The sequence below is a fragment of the Pithys albifrons genome, chromosome 27 (assembly GCF_047495875.1).
Source record: "Pithys albifrons albifrons isolate INPA30051 chromosome 27, PitAlb_v1, whole genome shotgun sequence".
Taxonomy (NCBI): Eukaryota; Metazoa; Chordata; class Aves; order Passeriformes; family Thamnophilidae; genus Pithys; species Pithys albifrons.
Genome location: NC_092484.1, coordinates 3,469,950 through 3,492,456, shown reverse-complemented (window position 1 = coordinate 3,492,456; position 22,507 = coordinate 3,469,950). Strand labels below are relative to the sequence as shown.

The following is a 22,507-nucleotide window of genomic DNA, read 5'->3' as shown; positions in this document are numbered from 1 at the left end:
TCCCTGGGCTTCATCCCCTCCCGGGACTGGCAGCAGTGCCCGAGCCCGGGGTGCAGGGCAGGGAGTGCCAGTGCTACCACGGCTCCCATCCCTCTCCGGGCCAATGTGGGCACCGGCGTGTCCCAGCAGGCTCCTCCCAAACCAGTTTGGAGCAAACTTTTCACCCCGCTGGGATGGGACCGGCAGCTGCTCAGGCAAAGCAGGACCTGGGGAGCCCCGGGCTGGGAATGTGTGGCTGCTCAGCTCCCACGGCGGGTGCAGCCCCCCCCCCGGGCCGGGCACGGGGGCCCTGCTCCACCCCAGTGGCTCTCTGTGCCCTTCCCTGCCCTCTTCCTGGCACCTCTGCCTGCGGCAGGGCTGGGACAGGCACCAAGGCTGGCCGGGGGCTGGGGTGCCCTCCTGGTCTGGGTGCCCAGTCTGGGTGCCCTCCTGGCCTGGGTGCCCAGTCTGGGTGCCCTCCTGGTCTGGGTGCCCAGTCTGGGTGCTGGGATGCAGCTGGCAGAGGTTCCAGCTCTGCTTCTCAGGAGCCCTCCGTGGTCTGGGATGTGCTGACAGGTGTGAGGGGGGAGGAAACACCCCTTCCCTTTCCTCAAGCCTTCCTCTTCCCTAAACCTTCGCCTTCCCCTGTCCCAAACCTGCCCAGGGCAGAGCCAACTGGGAGCAGAGGGACACACAGACCTCCCCGTATGTCCCCATCTTCCCTCCTTCAGTTTTGGGGGGGCATCCTTAGGGGCAGCCCCGCTCCCCCATCACCCCCGGCCACCGCAGGGACTGACAGAGCCTCTCCCGGCCGCCACTCCTGTACAATTCCCATTTTTTATTCCGAGGTCTCATTCCAGAGAAGTGCACTAACTCCTGAGCAACCCCCCGGGCTCCGCCAGAGCCCCGGGGCTGAAGCAACGAAACCTTTCAGGGAGGGAGAACGTGGCGATCTGAGTGCTTAAGTTTCCAAAAATAAAAGGGAGAGGAGAAATTCCAGAGGAAACATCCGCTCCTCTGGCACCCCGGGCTGGGCTGGGGGTGCTCCCGGTACCCAGGGAGGGGTCCCTGCCCCAGCCCAGTGGCAGAGGCTGTGCGGTGCCCCCTGCCAGGCTCGGGGGAGGGATGGGAGGAGCTGGAGCAGGAGCAGTCCCGTGGGAGCCCGGGCATCAGAGCTGGGAGTACAGGGAGCTCTCCATCTCCGGCGTCAGCTTGGCATGGAAGGAGGCGAGGCCAACCCCGAAATCTGGAGAGAGGGAAGAGAAGCATCAGCACTGCAGAGCCCCCCATGCCCTGGCTCTTGTGGGGCTTGGGGGCTGCAGGGAGGGCACACAGACCCCACTGGGGCATTGCAGGGGCTGGGGGGCACAGGGAGGGCACATGGACCACCCCAGGGCATTGCAGGGGCTCAGGGAGGGCACATGGACCATCCCAGGGCATTGCAGAGGCTGGGGGGCACAGGAAGGACACACAGACAGCCCCCCCCAGGGCATTGGAGGGGCTCAGGAAGGGCACATGGACCCCCCAAGGCATTGCAGTGGCACAGGGAGAGCACGTGGACCACTCCAGGGCATTGGAGGGGCTGGGGGCACAGGCAAGGCACGTGGACCCCCCCAAGGCATTGCAGGGGCTGGGGGCACAGGGAGGGCACATGGACCCCCCCATGGCATCGCAGGGACTTGGGGCACAGGGAGGACACACGGACCCCCCATGGCATTGCAGGGGCTAGAGGGCACAGGAGGGGCTGGAGGCACAGGGAGGGCAAAGGGACACCCCCTCCCCCGCCAGGGCATTGCAGGGGCTCGGGGGCATGGGGAAGGCACAGGGACCCTCCAGGCACTGCTGCAGCCCGGGATCCACCCCAGGGCTGGACACTCCGCGCCGGGACAGCGGGAGGGATACGCGTTATCCACGCGGGGCAGGCGGAGACCATTCGCGGGGCCCTCCCGTACCCATGTCGGTGTCCAGGCGCCCGGGCGGGGGGTTCTTGCGGTGGTCCTCGATGTGCAGCGTCATCTCCTCGCGGGAGGCGGCGGAGAAGGGGCACTGGGTGCAGGAGTAGCGGCCCCGCGTGTGCTCCCACACGATGCGGTTGTTGGAGGAGTGCCCTGCAAGGACGGGCGGGCAGGGAAGCACCGGGACCAGCCCCGGGGGCCGGGGGGGTTCGGACGGGCAGGGAAGCACCGGGACCGGCCCCGGGGGGCTCGGGCGGGCAGGGAAGCACCGGGACCAGCCCCGGAGGCCGTGGGGGGGCTCGTACGAGCAGGGAAGCACCGGGACCGCCCCCGGGGGCCGTGGGGGGCTCAGGAGGGCAGGAAAGCACCGGGACCGGCCTGGGGGAGCTTGGGCGGGCAGGGAAGCACCGGGACCGGCCCCGGGGGCCGTGGGGGGGGCTCGGGCGGGCCGGGGCTCCCAGCCCCGCATGCACAGGGTGTTCCCTTCCCGAGGGAGGGACCCCAAAGCTGGGAGCAGGGAGCGAGGCTGTGCCCCCCGGCCACGACCTCCCTGTGTGTCTCCTCTCCGCAGCCCCCAGTTCCAGTTTGGCCTCAGGACTGGGGAGGCACTGGGGGGACTGGAGCCCACGCAGCTGCTGCAACTCCTCCTCGTGCTGCTTCTGCCCTCGGGACCAGGCTGGGGGGCTTTGGGGGGGCACAGCCAGCGACCCCCCTGTCTCCGAGCCTCCCTGGGCCGCATGGCCTCTCCGTGCGGCTCCCCAGACGGAGGGAGCCTGCCCTCCCCCTCTGCTCTCCTCTCCGGGGGGCACCGTGGTGGCAGTGCCCCCCCGTGGGGCCTCTCCCGTCCCCTGTGGCCCCCGCGCCGCCCCCAAACCCCCCCAGTGACAGAGAGCAGCCCCCAAGCAGTAGGTGCCAAACTAACCTGGAGTCACTCCTGAGCCAAAGCATGGGAGGAGTGGGCTGACACTCACACCTGCGGAGGGAATCGAGGGGCAAGACAAGCATTAGGTCCTCCCCTCCCTGGGCCGGGGGGACACGTGGGAGGGCAGGCCTGGCCTGGTGCCCCCGCTGGGGGAGCAGCAGGGCCGGGACAATTTGGAGGCGCTTTTTGCGGTGGTCGCCGGTGCGTTATCCAATTGAACGGGATGGAGGGGGCGGCGGAGCTGGGATGGGGCTGGGGAGGGGGACGGATCCTCGGCTGGGCGCGGCGGGTGCTCCTCGGGGAGAGCTGCTGGTGACGGCGGGAGCAGAACGAGAAGAAGAAGAAGAGGAAGAAGAAGGGTTTTGCCCAAATGGCCCCCTGTGCTCACCTTGGCTTTTCTTCCAGACGGCGTTGGACGCGGCGGGGCCGTGGCCCGGCACGAGGGGCCGCAGACGGGGCTGCGCCGGGGGCTGGGGCAAAGCGTAGGGCGAGGGGGGCACGTAGGAGAGGAACGGCCCCGGCACCGAGGACGGGGGTGGCCCCGAGAACCGAGTCAAGGACGAAGGGCCGAAAAGGCCGGGCTCCAGCAGCGGGAAGGGATGCGGCGCCGGCGGCACCAGCGGCAGCGCCTCGAGAGAGCCGGGCAGCTCGGGCAGGCTGGTGGGCAGCGCGGTGGGCACCGCGCCAGAGTCCGCACCGGGCAGGACGGCTCCCTTCTCCAGGGGCCTCGGGAGCTTGGGGAGCCCCTCGGGTGGCTTAGCCGGGGGCTCCTTGTCCAGGGCAGAGGTAGCAGGAGGCAGGACGGGCTTGTCGGCTCGGGGGGCCGGCGCGGGGCCGCTGGCGCTGTCGGAGCAGACGTGAAGGTGCTTGAAGAGGGAACGGTGTGTCCGGAAGCGCAGCAGGCAGTTCTCACACCTGGAGGGGTTGGCAAGGCACCCTCAGTGCTGCTGCTCTCTCCAAATGACCCCCAGCCCGACCCTGCGGGGATGGGGGTCTGGGGCACCGTGCTTCGGGCTCAGGGGTGTCTGGGCACTGCCAGATGCCCCCAGGTGGGACATGGGATGGGGACAGAGACCAGAGGGACTCACTTGAAGTAGCGGTTTGGCTTGTAGTGCACCTTCATGTGGGCCATGAGGTCCTGCATGCTGGGGAAGGTCTCACTGCAGCCCAATGTGGGGCACTGGAAGGTTTTGCCTGAGCAAAGAAATTCGGAGAGAGATATTCAGCAACAACCCAAGTGGGAACAGCACCACTGGTGGGTCTCCAGCACCTCCCACATTCCCCCCACTCCCCATCTCCTGGAGGTACTGGCACCACTGCTTTGAGCCTCGCTCTTCCCCCTCCCAGCCAAAAAAGGGGCACATGGGGTGTCCTGGCCTTACCCTCGAGGGACTGTGTGGGTCTGTAGTGGACCTTCAGGTGGTCCACCAGCTCCTGCATGCTGGGGAAGGCCAGTTTGCACCCGTAGCTTGAGCACTGGTAGTGCTTCCCTGTAAAGAGACAGATGTGTTGGCTTTGTCCATGCCCTGGGCACTGCTGTCCCCTCCCCAGGGCAGGGCTGGGGCTCACCTGGGACAGGTCTGCGCTTCAGCGGCCGCAGGTCCTGGGCGGGGGTCCCTCTGGCCACTGGCATGGGGGCCCTGGGCAGAGCCACCTCCCTGCAGCCTGTGGGGACAGCCCATGAGACAAGGACAAGGCTCAGCCCTGCCCAACCACCTCCCTCTGCCCTCCTCCCTCCCTGAAAAACAGTGGGGGGTCTCAGGGGCTCTGGCTCGAGAGGCTGGAGCCCTCCAGGGTGTGGGAGCTGGGAAGGGCTCTGCTCTAGGAGAAGCTGCTGGTGTGCAGGTGAAGCCTGATGGTGTCTGGAACACAGTGGGTGATGCCACCCCTGCACACCTGTGCCCATCCCTGCACACCTGAGCCCATTCCTGCACAGCTGTGCACACCCCTGCACACCTGTGCCCATCCCTGCACACCCATGCACGCCCCTGCACACCTGTGCCCATCCCTGCACACCTGTGCCCACCCCTGCACACCCATGCATGCCCCTGCACACCTGTGCCCACCCCTGCACACCTGTGCCCATCCCTGCACACCTGTGCCCATCCCTGCACAACTGTGCCCACCCCTGCACACCTGTGCATGCCCCTGCACACCTGTGCCCACCCCTGCACACCTGTGCATGCCCCTGCACACCTGTGCCCATCCCTGCACACCTGTGCCCATCCCTGCACACCCGTGCACGCCCCTGCACACCTGAGCCCATCCCTGCACACCTGTGCCCATCCCTGGACATCTGTGCCCACCCCTGCACACCTGTGCCCATCCCTGCACACCCATGCATACCCCTGTACACCTGTGCCCACCCCTGCACACCTGTGCCCATCCCTGCACACACGTGCCCACCCTGCACACCCATGCATGCCCCTGTACACCTGTGCCCATCCCTGCACACCTGTGCCCACCCCTGCACACCCATGCATGCCCCTGTACACCTGTGCCCATCCCTGCACACCTGTGCCCACCCCTGCACACCCATGCATGCCCCTGTACACCTGTGCCCACACCTGCACATCTGTGCCCATCCCTGCACACACGTGCCCATCCCTGCACACACGTGCCCACCCTGCACACCCATGCATGCCCCTGTACACCTGTGCCCATCCCTGCACACCTGTGCCCACCCCTGCACACCCATGCATGCCCCTGCACACACGTGCCCATCCCTGCACACCTGTGCCCACCCCTGCACACCCATGCATGCCCCTGCACATCTGTGCCCATCCCTGCACATCTGTGCCCATCCCTGCACACCCATGCACGCCCCTGCACACCTGTGCCCACCCCTGCACACCCATGCATGCCCCTGCACACACGTGCCCATCCCTGCACACCTGTGCCCACCCCTGCACACCCATGCATGCCCCTGCACATCTGTGCCCATCCCTGCACACCTGTGCCCACCCCTGCACACCTGTGCCCATCCCTGCACACCCATGCATGCCCCTGCACACCTGTGCCCACCCCTGCACACCCACACAATGACAGAATAGGGGCAGTGGGAAGGGACCCACTGGGATCCTCGAGTCCAACTCCCAGCCCTGCTCAGGACACTCCATGAGTCCTGCCCATCCCTGCACTCTCAGGGACACTTGTGTGTATCCAAGACATCCATGACACCTCTGCACACCCACAGGCTGTTCCCAACCACCTCTGGGGTGGGATTTGGCCAAAGGGACCTCCCAACAACGGGACCAAAGGCTGCTCCTGCCCCGACTCCCTTCACCACCCCCCTGCCGTGGCATGGGGGACTCACCTGCCCCCTCTCCACCGTATTTACCCCGCAGGGAGAAGGTGGGCACAGCCTCGTCCTTCTCTGTCTTCATGGCCTGGCCGGTGCAGGGCACGGGGTGAGGGATGTGCCAACGGTGGCTCTTCCTGGTGATGCTGCACCAAGAGCAAGGGTGAGAGGTCAGATCCTTCTCCTCCTCCTCCTCCTCCTCATGGTGTCCTGTGGCCTTGGGACTGGCCCTCCCACCCCGTGGCCTCTGGAGCCAGCAGATCCCACCTTCAAGGGGCCTTGGCAGTGTCTCTGCCCAGGGGCTTTGAACCCAGAGCCATCATTGTCCCTTCCAGCTGCTCCCACCCCAGAGAGATCCACAAAGCCCCCAAAGGTGCCCTCAGCTGCACAGCCCCCTCCAGGCACTGCCAGGATCCTCCTCTGTAGCCAAAAATTCCCCCCAAACTACAGGACCCTGTGCCAAAGAGCTGCTGAAGGGACTGATGGAGCTGCTCCAGCCTCCCCCTGCTCCCAGCCAGGTCTCCCTGGATGCTCCTCCACAGTTCCAAAGGGTTTTCCAGCCAAGAGGAGCAGAAGGTCCCACTGCAGAACCAGGAGCAGAACCAGCAGCTGGTCCCCAAAATTACATTGGCTTGGCCTCACCACTTTGGCACGAGGCTTCAGCAAGGAAAAGCCAAACACAAACTCCCAGAGAAAATCATCTGAAAAAATAACCCCCCCTTTGGGAGATTTCTCAATAACATCTAATGCTGAAGTGAGAAAGGAAATAATAATTGTAATAATTGTAATAATAGTAGTGTTAATAATAAGCAATGATGAAAATAATGACAAAATAATAATAAAAATGGTCAAAATGATGATAATGATGTTGATGGGGATGAGGATGACAATTATTATAATAAAAATAAAAATAACAACCTTAACAATAATAATAAAATGATGAAAAGTAAAGTAATAACAATAATAAAAAAATTAAATATAAATAATAACGATAATAATGGTAATTATAACGATAATGATAATAATGATAATAAATTAATAAAAATAAAATAATAATAATATAATGATAATAATGACAATAATAATGATGATGATGTTAATAATAAAATAAAATAAAAAAATAAAAATAAAAACAATAATAATAATAATAATAATAATAATAATAATAATAATAATAATAATAATAATAATAATAATAATATCAGTGCTGGGGCTGTGGAGCAGGTGCCACAAGCACATTGGCCACTGTTTAGAAGGTCAGTGTTTCCCCCAGAGCTCAATGACTCCCAAAGCAAACATCTCCCTCAGGATCAGCCCTGCTGGATGGTGCTTCCCATTCCCTCCATTCCCTCCATCCCTCCTGGCCTTGCCAGACCTTCCCAGTGTTTTCCCAGCTTTTGGCTCTGTAGTTTTTGTGGTTCCTGTAGCCCCCCATGGGCAGTGGTTCCTGTAGCCCCCCATGGGCAGTGGTTCCTGTACCCCCCATGGGCAGTGGTTCCTGTACCCCCCATGGGCAGTGGTTCCTGTACCCCCCATGGGCAGTGGTTCCTGTAGCCCCCCATGGGCAGTGGTTCCTGTACCCCCATGGCTCTGGTTCCTGTAGCCCCCATGGGCAGTGGTTTCTGTAGGCCCCCATGGGCAGTGGTTCCTGTACCCCCATGGGCAGTGGTTTCTGTAGCCCCCCATGGGCAGTGGTTCCTGTACCCCCATGGGCAGTGGTTCCTGTACCCCCATGGCTCTGGTTCCTGTAGCCCCATGGGCAGTGGTTCCTGTACCCCCATGGACAGTGGTTCCTGTACCCCCATGGCTCTGGTTCCTGTACCCCCATGGGCAGTGGTTCCTGTACCCCAATGGCTCTGGTTCCTGTAGCCCCCCATGGCTCTGGTTCCTGTAGCCCCCCATGGGCAGTGGTTCCTGTACCCCCATGGCTCTGGTTCCTGTAGCCCCCATGGGCAGTAGTTCCTGTACCCCCATGGGCAGTGGTTCCTGTACCCCCATGGCTCTGGTTCCTGTACCCCCATGGCTCTGGTTCCTGTACCCCCATGGGCAGTGGTTCCTGTACCCCAATGGCTCTGGTTCCTGTAGCCCCCCATGGCTCTGGTTCCTGTAGCCCCCATGGGCAGTAGTTCCTGTACCCCCATGGGCAGTGGTTCCTGTACCCCCATGGCTCTGGTTCCTGTACCCCCATGGGCAGTGGTTCCTGTAGCCCCCATGGGCAGTAGTTCCTGTACCCCCATGGGCAGTGGTTCCTGTACCCCCATGGCTCTGGTTCCTGTACCCCCATGGGCAGTGGTTCCTGTAGCCCCCCATGGGCAGTGGTTCCTGTACCCCCATGGGCAGTGGTTCCTGTACCCCCATGGCTCTGGTTCCTGTAGCCCCCATGGGCAGTGATTCCTGTACCCCCATGGACAGTGGTTCCTGTAGCCCCATGGGTAGTCACACACCCATGGCTACAGAGCCATGTCTCCCCCAGCAGGGCCCAGCCTGGCCAGCCTGGGCTCAGCAGCTGTTCCTGCAGCACTCACTGGGATCACAGCCCAGCAGGCAATAAATCAGAGAGGGGGGAGAAAATCCATATGGGATTATTCCTGTGGCTGCCCCCGGGCTCGAGGCTTTGTCTGGGGTTGTGGTGCTTTTGTTGTTGTTTCCTCAGCTTGGTGGCTTTGGGATGGAATGGGCACCAGGATCAGCTGGAGGGGGGTTGGCCATGGAGCAGGGAATGTGGGACAAGACTGGGGCTGATCATGTGATTGTATGACAGGAGGGGGAATTCAGCCCTGGATGGAGGGGATGCTTTTTCTCCATCCTTCATCTCCATCCTTCATCTTCCTCTCCATCCTTCATCTTCACCCTTCATCTCAAACTCCATCCTTCATCTCTAACTCCATTCTTCATCTCCATCTTCACCCTTCATCTCCATCTTCATCCTTCATCTCCATCTTCATCCTTCATCTCCATCCAATGTGGGCTGGGGGTAAACTCTGAGCAGGAACTTCACAGCAGCTTTGACAGAGCTTTGTTTTATGGGGTGAAATGCAGGTTTTGGTGGGAAAAAAGATCTTGGGAATCCTCTTTTGAGGGGAGAAATCCTTCAAAGGGTGGAGGCAGGGCTGTTCAGCCTGCCCAACGTCCCTGAGGTGTCACCACATTTTGGTGCCTGTCCCTGAAGTGTCGGAGCATTTCCTGGCACTGCAAGTTCTTGAGGTGAGAGAACCAGGTTCCTGCTTCCCTACTGGAAACACCAGCTCTGGATCCATCCTGGCTGCCACTGCCTGGGCCCTCTGACAGCCTCCACCCCTGGCCACCGATGGCCTCCAGATGAGCCATTTAAAGGAGCAGGATGCCCATGGCACCAGGAGCTCACTTGGAGCACAAGGAAGTTTTTCCAAGAAACCAGGAAATTTTAATTTGGCAGCATCACAGCAGGGCTGTCAACTCCTGGTGCTCCAGGGTCAACCCCAGCAGTGCCTTTGGATGCTGGAACCTCCCTCCTCTCCCTCTTTGATGCTGCTCTCCATTTCCCAGTTGCAGACAATACCCCAGTGACGTGTTTTAAGCTGGTTTTTCCTCTGGAAAAGCTGGGAAAATGCCTCCTGAGCAGATGCTATGGGCAGATCCCATGAGGACACAGAGGACACGAGGGTGGCACTGTGGCATCGTGCTGTGCTCAGCCCAGGGACTGTGTTTTGGGGAGCAGGTGGCACCTGTATCATCTTGCTGTCATTTGTCACCTCCCATGGGACAGTGGCCAACACTTCCCATCCTCCACGACCTTCTGTTCTGCAACTCTAAGAGTGACACTCTGGCCCAGGTGCCACTGACCTGCCACTGTCCCTGTACCCAGTGACCTCTGGCCACCAGAGATGTGACTCCTTCAGAAAAATCTCTAAATGTGACTCCCCCAGAGATGTTACACCCCTGGAGATGTGACTCCCACAGAGATGTGACTCCTCCAAAGATGTTACACCCCTAGAGGTGTGACTCCCCCAGAGATGTGACTCCTCCAGAGATGTGATTCCTCCAGGGATGTGATTCCTCCAGAGATGTGACTCCCCCAGAGATGTGACTCCCCCAGAGATGTGACACCCCTGGAGATGTGACTCCTCCAAAGATGTGATTCCTCCAAAGATGTGACTCCCCCAGAGATGTGACTCCCCCGGAGATGTGACACCCCTGGAGATGTGACTCCCACAGAGATGTGACTCCCCCAGAGATGTGACACCCCTGGAGATGTGACTCCTCCAAAGATGTGACTCCCCCAGAGATGTGACTCCTCTAGAAATGTGACTCCCCTAGAGATGTGACTCCTCCAGAAACGTGACCCTCCCAGAAACGTGACCTCCCCAGAGATGTGACTCTCCCAGAGATGTGACTCAGCCTGGAAATGTGACTCCCCTGGACATGTTACACCCCTGGAGAAGTGACTCCCCCAGAGATGTGACCCCCCCAGTGACACAAACCCCCCAGAGACATGATTGCCCCAGAGACAGGACCCCCTTAGAAATGTGCATCCCCCCCAGCCAGGACTCCTTCACAGACATGACCCCCCCAGCCAGTGCAAACCTGCCCTGCAAACCCAAAGCCCAGAGCCACCTGTCACTATTCCCAGGCTTCTCCTGCCACAGGATCATTTCCCCCCAAACCTGCTGACACCAAACTCCCTCAGTGCAACCCCTGCAGTGCCCAGGACCCCCCTTTCAGGGGGCTGCCAGCCAGGAGGGTGAGCAGGAAGCTTTGCAGGCTCTGTTGCTGATTCAGTGAATAATTAATACAGCTCATCTCCCTCCAACGACCCGGGGGGGTTTATCCATATCCCCAAGACCTTCATAAACCCACCCAGGGGAGGATAAACGGGACAAATAATCCAATTTGAGCATCTCTGTGTGCTCTGAGGCCAGAGGATGAGGCCAGAGGTTTCCCCAAGCAGCTCCTCAGTGGAGGAGACGAGACAAAGGCTGCAACAAGGGGCTCATGTGATCGCGCAGCGAGCGGGGAGGAAGCACCGGCTGTGCCAGCGGCGACGGCTCCTGCCAGCCCCCAGCCCCGGCTCCAGCCCCATGTCCTGCACTAAAATACACATATGGATTCTCCTGGGGCCCTCAGATATCACAGGGAGCCCTCAGAGAGTTGGGGGGCTTGGGGGGGGAAGAAACTCTGGGTGTTTTTGCGGCGTTTTGATGCCCAACACGATGTGGGTGCCCTAATTCCAGTGTGGGCTGGAGCAAAGCCTCTGCCTCGGGGTTTTACTCCTCCCAGGGTGGGTTCCCTGCTTTCCAACTTGGAGAATCTGCCTGGAGAGCCTGTGGAGCCCACCCTGAACCCTCTGACAGTGTGGGCATCCACAGGGGTGAGCGCTGAGCCTCATGCACGGCCTCGGTGCCACGTCCCCATGGTGGATGTGGGGGCAGCTCAGCTGAGGCCCTTCCTTCTGCAGAACTACCCTGGGCAGCCTGGGGGTCCCTGCCATCCCCCCAGCTTGCCTCAAGCTATTGGCAACCTGCATGGTGTGTGAATGGAGAAGACTGGCTGCCACAGCCCTGCACCATCCTGGTGCCCACCTTTACCCCCCTGCCCGTAGCTGGCTGAGCCCTCGGCCACATCAGCATTACAACTGGAGTTAAAAACCCTCTCCATTCAGGAGCCATCTGAGGAGATTGGAACTTCATGCCTGAGCCTGGGTAAAGCTGTTCCTGAGCTGTTCCCTGGCCCCAGCCAAGTTCCAAGGCCAGGAGCTCCCTTGCTCCAGCAGCTGCATCCCCTGGCTCTGACAGCAACAGGGCATGGGAAACTGGAGGGACCATGGGAAGATCCCAGCAGGTGCATCCCGGGATACCTGGGGGGGTCTGGTGCTCCCACAGACCACACAGGCCTGCATAGACCCAGGACTAGTGGCTTCCATGGCCAGGTGGGGTTCCAGCCCCCACTGGTAGCCCCCCATGGCTCTGGTTCCTGTAGCCCCCCATGGGCAGTGGTTCCTGCAGCCCCCCATGGCTCTGGTTCCTGTACCCCCATGGGCAGTGGTTCCTGTACCCCCCATGGGCAGTGGTTCCTGTACCCCCATGGGCAGTGGTTCCTGTAGCCCCCCCATGGCTCTGGTTCCTGTACCCCCATGGGCAGTGGTTCCTGTACCCCCATGGGCAGTGGTTCCTGTACCCCCGTGGCTCTGGTTCCTGTACCCCCCCATGGGCAGTGGTTCCTGTACCCCCATGGGCAGTGGTTCCTGTAGCCCCCCATGGCTCTGGTTCCTGTACCCCCATGGCTCTGGTTCCTGTACCCCTATGGGCAGTGGTTCCTGTAGCCCCCCATGGGCAGTGGTTCCTGTACCCCATGGGCAGTGGTTCCTGTACCCCCCATGGGCAGTGGTTCCTGCAGCCCCCCATGGGCAGTGGTTCCTGTACTCCCATGGGCAGTGGTTCCTGCAGCCCCCCATGGGCAGTGGTTCCTGTACTCCCATGGGCAGTGGTTCCTGTAGGCCCCCATGGGCTGTGGTTCCTGTACCCCCATGGGCAGTGGTTCCTGTACCCCCATGGGCAGTGGTTCCTGTAACCCCCCATGGCTCTGGTTCCTGTAGCCCCCCATGGGCAGTGGTCCCTGTACCCCCATGGCTCTGGTTCCTGTAGCCCCCCATGGCTCTGGTTCCTGTAACCCCCCATGGCTCTGGTTCCTGTACCCCCATGGGCAGTGGTTCCTGTAGCCCCCCATGGCTCTGGTTCCTGTAGCCCCCCATGGCTCTGGTCCCTGTACCCCCATGGCTCTGGTTCCTGTAACCCCCCATGGCTCTGGTTCCTGTAGCCCCCATGGGCAGTGGTTCCTGTACCCCCATGGGCAGTGGTTCCTGTACCCCCATGGGCAGCCACACGCCCATGGCTACAGAGCCACAGGGGGCACCCCCATGGTTATTTACCCCATGGGCAGTGGTCCCCTTATCTGGAGTCCCCACGGGCAGCAGCCCCATTGCCAGTGCCCCCTGGGACAGGTCCCAGCTCCCTGCAAGTCCCAGTCCCCCAGTCCCCACTCCAGCACTGCCATTGTCCTTGGTGCCAGTCCATGCCACATGCTGGTACCCCTGATGTCGGTACATTCCCGGTGCCAGTACAGCCCCAGTGCCAGTATAGCTCTGATGCTGGTACAGCCCCAGTGCCAGTACAGCCCCCAGTACCTGTATGCCCCCTCAGTGCCAGTCCATCACGGGTGCTGCTACATCCCCTCCCTCAGTGCCAGTACCTCGGGTGCCAGTTTAGCCCCCAACACCAGTACCTGGTGCTGCCTTCCCGGTGCCGGTACATCCGCTGACACTGGTACACCCCCGATACTGGTACATCCCCCGACAGCGATACAGCCCCGATGTTGGCACACCCCCCGGTGCCGGTACATCCGCTGACACCGGTACCCCCTCGGTGCCACTGCACCCCCCAGCACTGGCACACCCCCGATACCGGTACATCCCCCGATAGCGATACCGCCCCCGATACCGGTACATCCCCCGATAGCGATAACAGCCCCCGATACCGGTACATCCCCCGATAGCGATACCGCCCCCGATACCGGTACATCCCCCGATAGCGATAACAGCCCCCGATACCGGTACATCCCCCGATAGCGATAACAGCCCCCGATACCGGTAGAGCCCCCGTACCGGTACACCCCCCGATACCGGTACAGCCCCACTGTCGGTACACTCCCGATACCGGTCCATCCCCCGTCCTGGTCCACTCCTCCGTACCGGTCCATGCCCCGATACCGGTTCATCTCCCGTCCCGGTCCATCCCCCGTCCCGGGCCCCTCTCTCAGTGCCGGTCCCCGCTGTCGGTCCCCCCGGTGCCGGGGCACCCCCGATACCGGTGAACCCGCAATGTCGGCGCTCCCTTTCCCGGTGTCGCCGCCCCACCCCTCGTTCCCCCGCCAGCCCCAGCACCCCCGGTGCTCCCCCCGGTCCCTCCCGGCCGTACCGGGGCTGCGGCGGGGCCGGCGCCGCCCGGGTCGCGCATCAGCGGCGGGGCGGCCGCGGGGCCATTTTCTGCGCGGAGCTGTCGCGAGAGCCGGGGGAGGAGGAGGAGGAGGAGGACGGGGGGTGGGAGGAAGGAACGTGCGGAAGGGAGGGCGGGGGCCGCGGGGGGAACCCGGCCCGGCCCCGCCCCGGTGCCCCTCCCCGCGGCTGCTTTTCCCGGTAGATTCCACCCAACGCTGCATCCCAGCGCCTGCGGGAGGCTGGAGAATCCCGGGGACTCGGAGCATCCCGGGGACTCGGAGCATCCCGGGGCTTCAGGGCGTCCCGGGGACTCGGAGCATCCCAGGGGCTTCAGAGCGTCCCGGAGGCTTCAGTACGTCCCGTGGACTCGGAGCATCCCGGTACTCAGAGCATCCCGGGGGCTTCAGAGCGTCCCGGAGGCTTCAGTACGTCCCGTGGACTCGGAGCATCCCGGGACTCAGAGCATCCCGGGGGCTTCGGAGCATCCCGGGGGCTTTGGAGCATCCCAGTGGCTTCAGAGCGTCCTGGGGGCTTCGGAGCATCCCGGGGACTCGGAGGATCCTAGCAGCTTTGGAGCATCCCGGGGACTTCGGAGCATCCCGGGTGCTTCAGAGCATCCCGGGGACTTCGGAGCATCCCGGGGGCTTTGAAGCATCCTGGGGACTCGGAGCATCCCAGGGGCTTCAGAGCATCCCAGACTTTGGAGCATCCTGGGGGACTCGGAGCGTCCTGGGGGCTTTGGAGCATCCTGGGGGCTTTGGAGCATCCTGGGGACATCAGAGCATCCCGGGGACTTCAGAGCATCTCAGGGCTTCAGAGCATCCCAGACTTTGGAGCATTCCGGGGGACTTGGAGCATCCCGGGGACTTTGGAGCATCCCGGGGACTCGGATCATACGGGGGACTTGGAGCATCCTGGGGACTTGGAGCACCCCAGGGCCTTTGGAGCATTCCAGTGACCTCTGAGCATGCTGGAGCTTTAGGGCAGCTCAGGCCCTTTGGAGCATTGCAGGGGCTTTGGAGCATTATCTCCACAGGCTTTGGAGCATCCTGGGGCCTTTGTGCATCCCAGGGCTTTGGAGCACCCTGGGGGTGTCAGATCATCCTGTGCTATCAGAACATCCTGAGGACCTTCAGGGAATCTCAGGGTCTTCAGAGCACCCTGAGCCCCTTGGGAAACACAGGACTCCTTAAAACATTCCAGGGTTGCCCAAGCCTTTTGGAGCCCCCCAAACCCCTCGGGGGACTCTGATCACCCTTAGAGCACCATCTGAGCTCCCCAAGTCCCTTGGAACACCCTGGACTCCTGGGAACACCTTGTGAGTTCATGGGTGGCCCCAAAGAGTAGCCCAAGCCCCTTGGGGCCTCCAGGACCCTCAGAACAACTGGAACCCCTGAGAGACTCCAAAGCTTCTGAGAGACCCCAGAGCCCCTGGAGCCCCTCTAAGGCTCACAGAGCACCTGGAGACCTCTGGAACATCCCAGGGAATGCCTGAGCTGGCCCAATTCCCACCTGCCTGCAGGGCTGAGTGGGAACATCCCACCTGCCAGCACCCACTGCTGGGGTGCTGCCCCCCAATTCCCCACCTCCAGCCCCAAAGAAGGGCTGGAATCTGCAGGAAGGAGTTTCCAAAGCCATTATTTTTCATTAAAATAAAAACAAAGGCTCTGCCTGCTCCGCCCCTCCCCCCTCTCCCCCCCCCCCCCCCCTCCCAGCTTTGCAGTGCAAGGACTCCTAAAAACCTGTGATTTACAGGAAAATTACCCCAAGGACCACAGGGGCTGTAAAACCCCATACTGGGGAGGAGGCTGAGGGGGGCAACTACCATGTCCAGTGTGGGGTCGGTGGGCTCCTGCCCTCTGGGGGTCCCCTGAACCCCGTCTTTGGGGCTGGGGGCTGTGTTATGGGGGGTGGGAAGCAGGAGGGAGGAAGAGGAGGGCTGGGCTGTGAGGCTGAGGCAGGGCCATGTGGGATGAGGGTGTCGTCACTTCCTCCAGCGGGGGGAGCAGGAGGAGAAGGCAGACACGAGTCTGACATGTCAGACCCGTCCATCTCTGTCCCTGTTGGAAACCTCCTGGAACAGTCCCGGGCTGGAATCAGCCCCCACCCAACACCTCCCAGCCCCAGCTACCCCCTGTCCACTGTGCTGAGTGTCCCTGAATCCTGTCCTGAGGTTTGGGATGGAGAGTGTCCCAGAATCCTGTCCTGAGGTTTGGGATGGAGAGTGTCCCTGAATCCTGTCCTGAGGTTTGGGATGGAGAGTGTCCCTGAATCCTGTCCTGAAAGTTTGGGATGGAGAATGTCCCTGAATCCTGTCCTGGGGTTTGGGCTGTGCAGAGTGTCCCTGAATCCTGTCCTGAGGTTTGGGATGGATAATGTCCCTGAATCCTGTCCTGGGGGTTTGGGCTGTGCAGAGTGCCCCTGAATCCTGTCCTGAAAGTTTGGGATGGAGAATGTCCCAGAATCCTGTCCTGAGGTTTGGGATAGAGAATGTCCCTGAATCCTGTCCTGGGGTTTGGGGTGTGCAGAGTGTCCCTGAATCCTGTCCTGAGGTTTGTGATGGAGAATGTCCCGGAATCCTGTCCTGGGGTTTGGGGTGTGCAGAGTGTCCCTGAATCCTGTCCTGAGGTTTGGGATGGAGAGTGTCCCAGAATCCTGTCCTGGGGTTTGGGGTGTGCAGAGTGCCCCTGAATCCTGTCCTGAAAGTTTGGGATGGATAATGTCCCTGAATCCTGTCCTGGGGTTTGGGCTGTGCAGAGTGTCCCTGAATCCTGTCCTGAGGTTTGCGATGGAGAATGTCCCTGAATCCTGTCCTGGGGTTTGGGGTGTGCTGAGTGTCCCTGAATCTTATCTTGGGGTTTGGGATGAAGAGTGTCCCAGAATCCTGTCCTGAGGTTTGGGATGGAGTGTCCCAGAATCCTGTCCTGGGGTTTGGGGTGTGCTGAGTGTCCCTGAATCTTATCTTGGGGTTTGGGATGGAGAGTGTCCCAGAATCCTGTCCTGAGGTTTGGGATGGAGAATGTCCCAGAATCCTGTCCTGGGGTTTGGGATGGAGAATGTCCCTGAATCCTGTCCTGTGGGTTTGGGATGGAGGATGTCCCAGAATCCCAAGCGTGGCAGTTTCCACCCCATGCATCGACCCTGTTCCCCCTTGGATAAGACCCACCCCCTCCCAGCCCTGCAAACTGGGGGCCCGCTCTGTCCACCATCAGAAAAAGCTGTGACAGCTCCGTGGGCTTTGCCTAAGAGACCCTTGGAGTTTTCCTGTGAGAAATCAGGGGTTGGTGATGGTGTCCCTGTCCTGCTTCGCCTTCCAGCTGTCCCGGTGACTCCCACGGGCTGTGCCGACTGTTCCGGAGTCACGCCGGGATGTGGAGATGCCTGAGCCGGATTCCAGGGGAAGTTGGTGCTTGGACTCAGCCTCTTCTGGAGGGTTCAGCGTGGGCAAAACGGGGCTGCCTCCGATGTGCCCACGTCCCAGCTCCAGCTGGAGCCACGTGCTGGGTGAAACAACCCCCAGACTCGATTTTTGAGTCCCATTTGCTGAGTCTGACTATTTGCCACCATTATTAACAACAACAACCCTGTTTATACCCCAGTATAAACAGTTTCAGTCCCAGGGTAGGAACGAGCAGCAAACAGCCTGTCCTTGCTGTGGGGATGCCACCAACTGTGGCATTCAGTGGGTGGCACTGGCACGGTCCGGGGAGTGGGAAGTGCTTGTTCCATAAAAAACTCTGGTGAAGAACTACCACAGAGCCACCGCCAGCCCCTTTGGCACAGCCTCACAGGGGTGGGCAGGGAGGATGGTGACCCCCTCCTCGCCTCCAGCCACGTGGTTGCTGTGCCCAGCTCAGATCTTCTGCACGTAATTCCCAGGGAAAAGCCCTTCCTTGCCGTGCAGCCGACCCTTCCACCAGCCCGAGATATCTGGGAAAAAAAGGAGCAAGGTCAGGTGTGGTGCTGCCACAGCGGGGACAGAAGGGGAGCAGGGTGGGAGGCTGGCACCTTCTAGCAGGATGTCGATGATGTCCCCCACGTTGAAGCTGAGTTCATCCACGTCCTGCCCGATGTACTGGTAGAGCGCCTGGCACCGCGACACGGGCGCCTTGGGCTGTGCCTTGGGCCGCCTGGCAGGGGGTGGGCGCTGGCCCACACTGCGCCGGCGCTGCAGCCTGAGGGGGGCACACACTTGGCATCCACACTGGGAGGGCAGGAGGGTGGGGGGTGCTGCTCCTCCTCCTCCTCCTCCTCCTGCCACCCCACACCTGCGGGATGCTCCCTGTCTGCAGCGCAGGTGGGTCCTCCCAGTGCAGGGACTGGGAGAACTGGGCCAGGCCATGCCATACCCTCTGTCCCATCCTGCTGCCCCACACCCTCAGAATGTTCCATGCCTGTAGGTGGGTCCTCCCAGTGCAGGGACTGGGAGAACTGGGCCAGGACATGCCATACCCTCTGTCCCATCCTGCTGCCCCACACCCTCAGAATGTTCCATGCCTGTAGGTGGGTCCTCCCAGTGCAGGGACTGGGAGAACTGGGCCAGGACATGCCATACCCTCTGTCCCATCCTGCTGCCCCACACCCTCAGAATGCTCCATGCCTGTAGGTGGGTCCTCCCAGTGCAGGGACTGGGAGAACTGGGCCAGGACATGCCATACCCTCTGTCCCATCCTGCTGCCCCACACCCTCAGAATGTTCCATGCCTGTAGGTGGGTCCTCCCAGTGCAGGGACTGGGAGAACTGGGCCAGGACATGCCATACCCTCTGTCCCATCCTGCTGCCCCACACCCTCAGAATGCTCCATGCCTGTAGGTGGGTCCTCCCAGTGCAGGGACTGGGAGAACTGGGCTGGAAGGCCCTGCACCCACCTTTCGTATCCTGCTGTCCCCTACTGATAGGATGCCCTGTACCTGCAGGTGGGTCTTCCCAGTGCATGGACTGGGAGAACTGGGCCAGGACATGCTATACCCTCTGTCCCATTCTGCTGCTCCTTACCCATGGGATGCTCCGTGTCTGCAGATGGGTCCTCCCAGTGCAGGGACTGGGAGAACTGGGCTGGGATTCTCTGCACTTACCTTTCCCATCCTCCTGTCCCCTACTAATAGGATGCCCTGTGCCTGCAGGTGGATTTTCCCACTGCAGGGACTGGAAGAACTGGGCTGGGATTCTCTGCACTCTCTTTTCCCATTCTACCATCTCCCTCTAACAAGATATTCTGTGTCTGCAGCACAGGTGGGTCCTCCCAGTGCATGGACTGGGAGAACTGGGCCAGGACATGCTACACCTTCCATCCCATCTGGCTGCCCCACACCCCCAGGATGCTCCGTGGCTGCAGGTGGGTCCTCCCAGTGCATGGACTGGGAGAACTGGGCCAGGACATGCTACACCTTCCATCCCATCTGGCTGCCCCACACCCCCAGGATGCTCCGTGGCTGCAGGTGGGTCCTCCCAGTGCATGGACTGGGAGAACTGGGCCAGGACATGCTACACCTTCCATCCCATCTGGCTGCCCCACACCCCCAGGATGCTCCGTGGCTGCAGGTGGGTCCTCCCAGTGCATGGACTGGGAGAACTGGGCCGGGATTCTCTGCACCCTCCTTTCCCATCCTGCCATCCCCCACCAACAGTCTGTAGAAGGTCCTGGTAAAACTGGGGTGCCCAAGAGCCTGGCAGATGTGCCCTGCCAGCAAGGCCAGACTGCCCCAATCTGGTCCCATGCCCAAAGGGGAAAGTCATCTCCTGGTGCTGGTGGCAGTGGGAGGGGAGGATAAGTCAAGGAGTGGGACACAGGACAGGACCTACCCAGCCACCCCTTGGTCAGGCACGTTGAGGAAGTCCATGTTGTGCTCTGATGGGGGCCGTGTCCTGGGCTGGTGGCCGAAGTTCTGGGGGGGAAGTGCCTTGGCCGGGGGGCCCCTCGTCTGCTTCTGGGGCATCTTGTAGGTGTCCCGCTGGGCATGGCCACCACCCTGGGGGAACTGGGCTGCCCCGTTCCTGCAGGCACCTGGAACACCCCGTGCCAGGATGGGGCATGACAGGGGGCCACGCTCAGCCTGCACCCCTGGGAGCACAGTGCTGGCTGGATCCAGGTTGGGGTCCCCCATCCCTGGCACTCCCCTCCCTGGTACCCCCATTCCTGGTACCCCCCCCCCCCTCTGGTTCCCTCCTCCCTGGTACTCCCCTCTCTGGTACTCCCCTCCTTGGTACTCCCCTCCTTGGTACCCCACTCCCTGGTTCCCCCCTCCCTGGTACCCCCCTCCCTGGTACCCTCATCCCTGGTACCCCCCCTCCCTGGTACACCCATCCCTGGTACCCCCTTCCCTGGTACCCCCCCTCCCTGGTTCCCCCCTCCCTGGTACCCCCCCTCCCTGGTACCCCCCTCCCTGGTACTCCCCTCCTTGGTACCCCCCTCCCTGGTACCCCCCTCCCTGGTACCCCCTTCCCTGGTACCCCCTCCTCACCTCTGGGTGTTGATGGGGCGGTGCGGGAGGGCGCTGGGCACCTGCTGCCCCCTCTGCTCTGTGTTGCCCCTTTCCTTGTGGGCTCTGGGGGGACACAAGCCCCCCGTTAGGTGACAGAGCCAGCTGGGGGGGCTTCCTCCCAGTTCCCCAAAGCTCCCTGTGCTGCCCCATCACCCAAGCAGAAGTGAGTCCCCCTGGGTGAGATGCACCCCCAGCAGGGTCAGGGCAGGCACTGGCTCACACCAATATTCCCAGGCAGTCCCAGCGCTCCTGTACCCCCACCCTGCCATTCCCTGGTGCCCTGGCACTCACTGGCATTCCTGGGGAGCCCATCCCCAATGCTGACCATAAGGGTTTTGCCTCCAGCTTTGAGGGCGGCCACGTCACCCTGTCCTCTGGAGAAGGTGACGTTACGGGTGCCACCACCGCCCCAGCCCTCCTTCTTCACCCGAAACTGTAGTCTGGGGGAGAGAGAGGCCATTAGCCCATGGTGACAGGGCCCTGTCCTGCTTTGTCACCTCTCCCAGCCTCCATCCTTACGTGTCCTTGAAGGAGAGGGGCAGCTTGGAGCGGGTGAGCTCCTCGAAGCGTTTGCACAACAGGCTGATCAGCTCTGTCTTGAAGATGGACTCCAAGAAGTTGTCGGCATCCTTCTCATGGAGGATGAAGAAGTCATCCTGCCTGGTGCTGGGGGAGTAACCCCCACTGGGGGTGTCAGTGGAGGGCAAGGCTGGTGCCAGCTGGTGCTGGGAGGGAGTTGGGGCCCAGCTTGGCTTGGGTCCAACCCGAGGAAATTTAGAGGGGGATTTGGGTGGAAAACCCCAACCTCCAAAGCTCCATCTGCACACCCTGTGTGGAGCCTCCTCCCCAGGGCTTAATGATCTGGTCCCTACATGGACAAGGGGCTGGGGGGCAGCAGGGCATGGAGAGGTTGGTGGAGGTGATGGGTGAAACACAACAGCACGGGCCCCCCCTGTGGAGCCGGAGCTAAGGGACACACCTCAGTGAGACTCCGCTCACCGCCTGGAGCTCCACCTTCTTCTTGAGCACCTCCTTGATCTGCCCCTTCTCAGGACCCTTCTTCACCTTCTCCCGCCCGATCATGTAGAAGTACTTGGGGGTGAGGATGAAGTCCCGCTTGATGGGCTGGGCAAGCGCAGGAGAAGGGGGGTGAGGGGTGTTTGCTGTGAGGCACCTGCCCCCCACACACATCCCACCCAAGGAGAGCCACCATGAGCCACAGCTTGGCCAGTGCCAAGGCCCAGGTGGGTCCACGTACCTTGAACCTCCGGTCGTATTTGGTGACGGAGTCGGCGAAGTCGATGCGCTCCCTCTTGGCCAGGAACTGGCGCAGCTCCGGCCGCTCCTCCATGCCCAGGTAATCGCCCACGAAATTCCTGTTGATGCTGTTCCTCCTCCGCTCTTTGAAGTTGTAGAGGATGCTGGCAGCTGTGAGGGGCCCAACATAATGCCAGTCTCACAGGGCTCTGTGCTGGCAGCTCAGAGCCCTCCCAAACCAGCTGTGGGACCTGGGTCATGGACCATGGCAGCAGGATGTGGGGCTGGTTTTATGCCATGGGAGGAATCCCAGCTGCTTGAGCTTGGCTGGCTTTGAAACCCATGAATTGCCTTCAAAAAATCTCGTGCTATGGGAAGGAGGGATGGACACAGCTGCTTTCTGGGTTTTCCTCCTTGATTTTTCACACTTGGGAGGGTGGGAAAACCCCTGAGGTGGGGTCAGGCAGGGCCAGTGCCTTTCCCATCCCTCTGCCAATGCTGGCCACCAGCTACTCCTCTCCACCCCAGTGCAGAGCAAGGCAGCACAAGGAGGTGTTTCTGTCCTACAGCCCCTCCCAGTGCTGGAAAGAGGTGCAAGAAACCTGTGACCTCCTTCAACATGTGGGAAAAACTCTTGAGTGT

General features: G+C 61.3%; 3 protein-coding genes across 5 annotated transcripts in view; all 3 read right to left on the bottom strand.

Annotated features, from left to right (window-relative positions):
- Nucleotides 1-797: 797 nt before the first annotated feature.
- Nucleotides 798-14,217, bottom strand: ZNF414 (zinc finger protein 414). Of its 2 annotated transcripts, XM_071578056.1 has the most exons (9): nt 14,107-14,217; nt 6,173-6,303; nt 4,426-4,521; nt 4,239-4,346; nt 3,945-4,050; nt 3,245-3,771; nt 2,857-2,907; nt 1,932-2,087; nt 798-1,225 (listed from the first exon to the last, which is right to left on the bottom strand). In XM_071578056.1, the coding sequence occupies exons 2-9, from the start codon at nt 6,240-6,242 to the stop codon at nt 1,149-1,151; spliced, it is 1,191 nt and encodes a 396-aa protein (XP_071434157.1). In that variant the 5' UTR covers nt 6,243-6,303; nt 14,107-14,217; the 3' UTR covers nt 798-1,148. The 2 variants fall into 2 exon arrangements, with proteins under 2 accessions (XP_071434157.1, XP_071434158.1); XM_071578057.1 differs by lacking the exon at nt 2,857-2,907.
- A 1,947-nt stretch (nt 14,218-16,164) lies between these two features.
- On the bottom strand, nt 16,165-17,262 carry LOC139683231 (uncharacterized). The gene is made up of 2 exons (XM_071578162.1): nt 16,410-17,262; nt 16,165-16,298 (listed from the first exon to the last, which is right to left on the bottom strand). Exons 1-2 carry the CDS (start codon nt 17,260-17,262, stop codon nt 16,165-16,167), a joined length of 987 nt encoding a protein of 328 aa, XP_071434263.1.
- Nucleotides 17,263-17,967: 705 nt separating this feature from the next.
- MYO1F (myosin IF) overlaps nt 17,968-22,507 on the bottom strand; it is a 26,794-nt gene continuing 22,254 nt past the window's right edge. Inside the window, exons 21-28 of one of the 2 annotated variants that reach the window (XM_071578160.1) lie at nt 21,867-22,036; nt 21,588-21,733; nt 21,128-21,274; nt 20,900-21,048; nt 20,588-20,671; nt 19,929-20,187; nt 18,135-18,301; nt 17,968-18,056 (exon numbers count right to left, since the gene is read on the bottom strand). In XM_071578160.1, coding sequence (XP_071434261.1) covers nt 17,980-18,056; nt 18,135-18,301; nt 19,929-20,187; nt 20,588-20,671; nt 20,900-21,048; nt 21,128-21,274; nt 21,588-21,733; nt 21,867-22,036 — 1,199 coding nt within the window. In that variant the 3' untranslated portion in view covers nt 17,968-17,979. The remainder of the gene's footprint in view (nt 18,057-18,134; nt 18,302-19,928; nt 20,188-20,587; nt 20,672-20,899; nt 21,049-21,127; nt 21,275-21,587; nt 21,734-21,866; nt 22,037-22,507) is intronic. The other variant, XM_071578161.1, reaches the window with a different exon arrangement.